Here is a 6000-nt window from a genome sequence, read left to right on the forward strand (position 1 = left end):
TGTGTTCATAAGCAGTGAATTATACAAAAAAGAAACAAGAATAAAAGGACAGAATCAATTATATGGACTTTAATGAGAATATAGGATAGCCTGAGGAAAAAAAAATAAAAGTAGATTATGCATATTCACGCCTGAACTATGTCTCTTATAACTGTTTTTATCTACTTAACCAGAAAAATTGTTTTTCAAATTTTTTTCTTTCTATATAGTTATGCTTGATTAAACAATGCAAATGTTTCTTCCAATTGATTATATGGATACTGACTAAATATTTGCCTTCAGCAACTTCCAGGCCCCAAGATTTATCATCCTATAACCTGCTGAAAACTATGAGAATCTGTATATGAAACATAAATCAGACTAACAGCAACAAAAATTCATTTCAAATAAGGCACCTAGGATTTCTGCAAAGAGCAGTTTTCCAAGTATGCTTCTCATTTCCCACAATGACATCTTGAATAAATACATAAAATCTTTGAATTTTGTTGATAAGTCGCCTATGGAAAGCCCGTTGAAATACTCATAATCATTTTCCAGATCTACAATGGATGGATATATAGGAATTTACCTTAGAAACATGAGCCAATTCTTCAGGAAATTTAATATACTTACAACAAGTACTTTTAAATTATGTTTATGGTGATACGACGTATAATAAATGCTTTGAAAATAATGTACTCGGGCCGGGCACGGTGGCTCACACCTGTAATCCCAGCACTTTGGGAGGCCGAGGCAGGCAATCACGAGGTCAAGAAATCGAGACCATCCTGGCGAAAAAACACGGTGAAACCCCGTCTCTACTAAAAATACAAAAAACTTAACTGGGCGAGGTGGCGGCGCCTGTAGTCCCAGCTACTCGGGAGGCTGAGGCAGCAGAATGGCGTGAGCCCGGGAGGCGGAGCTTGCAGTGAGCTGAGATCACGCCACTGCACTCCAACCTGGGCAACAGAGCGAGACTCTGTCTCAAAAAAAAAAAAAAAAAAAAGAAAGAAAGAAAAGAATATGTTCTGTGCTCCATTACTTAGGAAACAAGAAACACATTTATGCAACAGGAAAAAAAGAATATAACAAAGCACTATGTAAGATTTTGAGGCCGGGCGCGGTGGCTCAAGCCTGTAATCCCAGCACTGTGGGAGGCCGAGATGGGCGGATCACGAGGTCAGGAGATCGAGACCATCCTGGCTAACACGGTGAAACCCCGTCTCTACTAAAAAATACAAAAAACTAGCCAGGCGCGGTGGCGGGCGCCTGTAGTCCCAGCTACTCCGGAGGCTGAGGCAGGAGAATGGCGTGAACCCGGGAGGCGCAGCTTGCAGTGAGCTGAGATCCAGCCACTGCACTCCAGCCTGGGCGGCAGAGCGAGACTCCGTCTCAAAAAAAAAAAAAAAAAAAGATTTTGAAAATCACTGTTACACAAAGTAATCATTTTCTAATGGTTCATCAATTTCCCAGAGAGTTGGATTAAACGTAGAAACATTTTATCTTAATTATAACAAATAATTGCAGTTCTCTATATTCTGGCATCTCAGAGAAAAGTAAGATGTATGTTTTGTGTTCTACTTTCAGATTTAGAGAATAGATTTTTAAGTTTAGATATGGAAAAAAATCTCCTGCTCTTTGCAGACTTTTCCCCTTACGTTTGGATAATGTTATCTTTTCTGCCCTTTTCAGGAACAGAACAACGTTTGTTTCTAGGCACTTTTTCATTTTGCTTAATGTTTAATTTTCTCAAAATGAATGACATCTTACCTTTAATTTGTGAAAGTAATTAATGAACTTTCTAAAATATCCAGGCAAGTCGTTAGTTTAAAAGTGTTGTTTTTGATGATGACCCTGTTTTTAATTGGTGATAATTTCTCGATTTGTGAAAAACATGATTACCTGTTTGTGTCTTTAGTCTTAGTAGGGATATGCATTCAAGATAGAAACATCAAAGCATAAACTGTGATGAAAATCAGTAACAAACAACACTGAATGTATGTTGCGTGATCTTCTTAGTAATAGTTCTAGGCAGTTGCTAAACAAATATATCTAAATGTGTATACATATTTTAAAAGCATCCTTCATTTTATTGTGCTTTACTTTACTGATGTTTACATATATTGTGTGCTTTACAAATTGAAGATGTGTGGCAACCCTGTGACTAGCAACTCTGCTGACACCATTTCTCCAACAGCACGTGCTCACTTCAGGTCTTTGTAACATATTTTCATAATTCTCCCAATATTTCCAATTTATTATTATTGTTATACCTGTTATGGTGATCTATGATCAGTGATTTTTTGATGTTGCTCCTGTAATTGTTTTCAGGCATCACAAGCCATTGCTCAATAACATGGCAAACTTAATATAGACTTATGTTCTGACCTCTCTACCAATAGGTCATTGCCCCCATCTCTCTCCCTCTCTTTGGGCCTCCCTTTTCCCTGAGACACAACAATATTGAAATTAGGCCAATTAATAACCCTACAATGGCCTCTAAGTGTTCACATGAAAAGAAGAGTGGCAGATCTTGCATTTAATATCAAAAGTTCAGAATGATTAAGCTTAGTGAGGAAGGCACGTGGAAAGCCAAGACAGGCTGAAAGCTGAGTCTCTTGTGCTGAACACTCGGCCAATTTGTGAATGCAAAAGAAAAATTCTTGAGGGAAATTAAAAGTGCTACTCCAGCGAACACATGAATGATAAGAAAGCAAAACAGCCTTATTTCTGATATGGAGAAAGTTTGAGTAGCCTGGAAATATCAAGCCAGCCACAGTATTCCCTTAAGCCAAACCGTAATCCAGAAAAAAGGCTTTAACTCTTTTCAGTTCTCTGAAGCCTGAGAGAGGTGAGGGAGCTACAGAAGAGAAGTTTTAAGTTAGCAGAGTTTAGCTCATGAAATTTAAGGAAACAAGCAGTCTCCATAAGATGAAAGTGCAAAGTGAAGTAGCAAGGGCTGATGGAGAAGCTGCAGCAAGTTCAGAACAGAAGATGTAGCTAAGATAATTCATGAAGGTGGCTGCACCAAACAATAGATTTTCACTGTAAACAAAACAGTTTTCGATTGGCAGAAGATGCCATCTAGGACTTTCGTAGCTAGAGAGGAGAACTCAATGCCTGGTTTCCAAGCTCCAAAGGACAGACTGATTCTCTTTTTTAGGGTCTAGTGCAGCTTCTGACTTGAGGTTAAAACCACTGGTCATTGACCATTCTGAAAGTCCTAGGTCCCTTAAAAATTACGCTAAATCTATTCTGCCCATGCTCTATATATGAAATAACTCAGCCTGGATGATAGTACGTCTGTTTACAACAGGACTTATTGAATATTTTAAGCCCATTGCTGAGATCTAGTGCTCAGTACAAAAGATGCCTTTCAAAATATTACTGCTCATTGATAAGAGTTGAAGAGCTCCGGCCGGGCGCGGTGGCTCAAGCCTGTAATCCCAGCACTTTGGGAGGCCGAGACGGGCGGATCACGAGGTCAGGAGATCGAGACCATCCTGGCTAATATGGTGAAACCCCGTCTCTACTAAAAAATACAAAAAACTAGCCGGGCGAGGTGGTGGGCGCCTGTAGTCCCAGCTACTCGGGAGGCTGAGGCAGGAGAATGGCGTAAACCCGGGAGGCGGAGCTTGCAGTGAGCTGAGATCCAGCCACTGCACTCCAGCCTGGACGACAAAGCGAGACTCCATCTCAAAAAAAAAAAAAAAAAAAAAAAAGAGTTGAAGAGCTCTGATGGAGATGTACATAGAGATTAATGTTGTTTTCAGGCTGCTAACACAACATCCATTCTGCAGCCGACAGGTAAAGGAGTAATTTTGACTTTCACATCTTCTTACTGAAGAAATAAATACATTTCTTAAGGTTATAGCTTGCCCTAAATAATGATCCCTCTGATGAATATAATCCAAGTAAATTGAAAATCTTCTGGAAAGGATTCACCTTTCTAGATGCACATTCATGATTCATGAGAGGAAGCCAAAATATCAACATTAAAATAATTTGGATGAAGCTGACTTTTAGGGGTTCAAGACTTCAGTAGAAGAAGCAACTGTGGATGTGGCAGAAAGAACAAGAGAACTAGAATTAAAAGTGGAGCCTGAAGATGTGACCGAATTGCTGCAATCTCATGAGAAAACTTGAACAGATGATGAGTTGCCCCTTGTGAATGAGCAAGGAAAGTGATTTCTTTAATTGAGAGCTACTTCTGGTGAAGATGCTGTGAACATAGTTGAAATGACAACAAAGGATTTAGAATATTAGACAAAGTTAGATGCTAAAGCAGTAGCAGGATTTAAGAAATCTGACTGCAACTTTGAAAGAAGTTCTACTGTGGGTAAAATGTTGTCAAGCAGCATTGCATGCTACAGAGAAATCTTTCATGAATTGAAGAGTCTATCAATGTGGCAAATGTCATAGTTTTCTTATTTTGAGAAATTGCCACAGCTCCCCCCTCTCCACCTTCAGTAGCCACCACATTGGGTACTCAGCAGCAGTCAACATCAAGGCAAGACCCTTCACCAGCCAAAAGACTACAACTCAGTGAAAACTCAAATGATCATAGCATTGCTTAGCAATAAAGGATTTTTAACTGAGGTATATATACATTGTTTTTTGTACATAATGCTATTGTACACTTAGTCTACAGTAGAGGGTAAACATAACTTTTATACATGTTGGGAAGCAAAAAAACTGTGTGTGACCTGCTTTATCACAATATTCACTTTATTACAGTAATCTAGAAGCAAACTCGAGATATCTCCAAGGTGTGCTTGTATCCACACCCTTAAGACAGGATTGTTAAAGCTGAGGTAATACACAGTAAGATGAGAAATCCAGTTTTCTTATCCTACTCTAAAGCGTAGTCTAAGAAAAATTGCTAGGAAGAAAAATGTTTGATGTACAGAACACTAAACATTTAAACAAATATATACTTGGGGTCATCACATTTGAAAGAATTCTTTAAATTAGTTTCTTACCTTTGCAGAAGCACCAAAGAGCCACAACCAAGTACCATAATATCAACTTCATGGTTGTGATTTGAGACCTAGAAATGGAGCATAGTCATTCTGAAGAGACAAGTCCACAAGGGCCCCTGTAACTTTGGTTTTTATACCCACTCATCCCACTGTCTGCCATCAGGGGCTAGGTGTGGTAAACTTGGTGACGAGAGAGCAAAGGTAAATGTCATAGCCTGCCAAAGATGAAATCCATTTTCAGCCAGTTTAGTGCCTTATTCCTATGACATCTTCTATCTTGGACCAAATCCAGCTCATACCAAACCCAGAACATGCCTTCTTGCCGCCCTGTGCAAACAGCAAAGCCAGGAACTAAAAGCCCCAGGATTAAAAACTAAATAAGCTGAGGATACACACATTTATCTGTCCTCCATTAATCACTGCAGAAGTCTTAATACCTCAAGAAACTCAAATATTGTGATTAAATATTGTAATTGTCTTTCCCTTAACAACAAAATGTGTTTTAAACATTAACCTACTTTGAAACAAAGAACTCTTTACTTACCAATATGTTAGATAAATGCATTGCGTAAGTATAGGTATAGATGCACTAAGATGTATAAATATACAGTAATAGCTTTATAATTCAAAAGGATATGTAAAACTCTAATGATATGTTTTTATTTTACAATAAGATATATAAATAAGTAGAAAATATATTAAAATGAAAACAACATAAAAAGAATGTTTTAGGACAAACACAAATTTAAATAGAAAATGTCATTCATCAATACATATCTAGATATCCTGGGTAAAGAGATAAGTTCAAGTTAGAATCTCAGAGAAGTTCTGATCTGGTCTATGATGAACAGGGTAGAGAGGATTGACAAGGGAGGAATCTCTTGGGCCAGTCAGGTGGACCTGGAAAATGGAAGGCCAACTCCACAGCTTCAATGATGCCATTTGCTCCTCATCTGCTCCCAGCTGCTCCCAAGGAAAGACTTCAGCAGCTAAAGTGAAAGCAGTCCTTAGTTTTTTCTCCCCAGAAAAGCAGAAGAAT

The 6000-nt window shown here is 38.5% G+C and overlaps 1 protein-coding gene across 1 annotated transcript in view; it reads right to left on the reverse strand.

The window, feature by feature from the left end:
* LOC105470179 (mucin-19) overlaps positions 1–5040 on the reverse strand; it is a 191360-nt gene extending 186320 nt beyond the window's left edge. Inside the window, exon 1 of the mRNA XM_071071871.1 lies at positions 4962–5040. Within this exon, the coding sequence (XP_070927972.1) occupies positions 4962–5013 (52 nt within the window). The 5' untranslated portion in view covers positions 5014–5040. The remainder of the gene's footprint in view (positions 1–4961) is intronic.
* Between the last annotated feature and the right edge of the window lie 960 nt (positions 5041–6000).

This window comes from Macaca nemestrina, chromosome 10 (genome assembly GCF_043159975.1).
Source record: "Macaca nemestrina isolate mMacNem1 chromosome 10, mMacNem.hap1, whole genome shotgun sequence".
Lineage (NCBI taxonomy): Eukaryota > Metazoa > Chordata > Mammalia > Primates > Cercopithecidae > Macaca > Macaca nemestrina.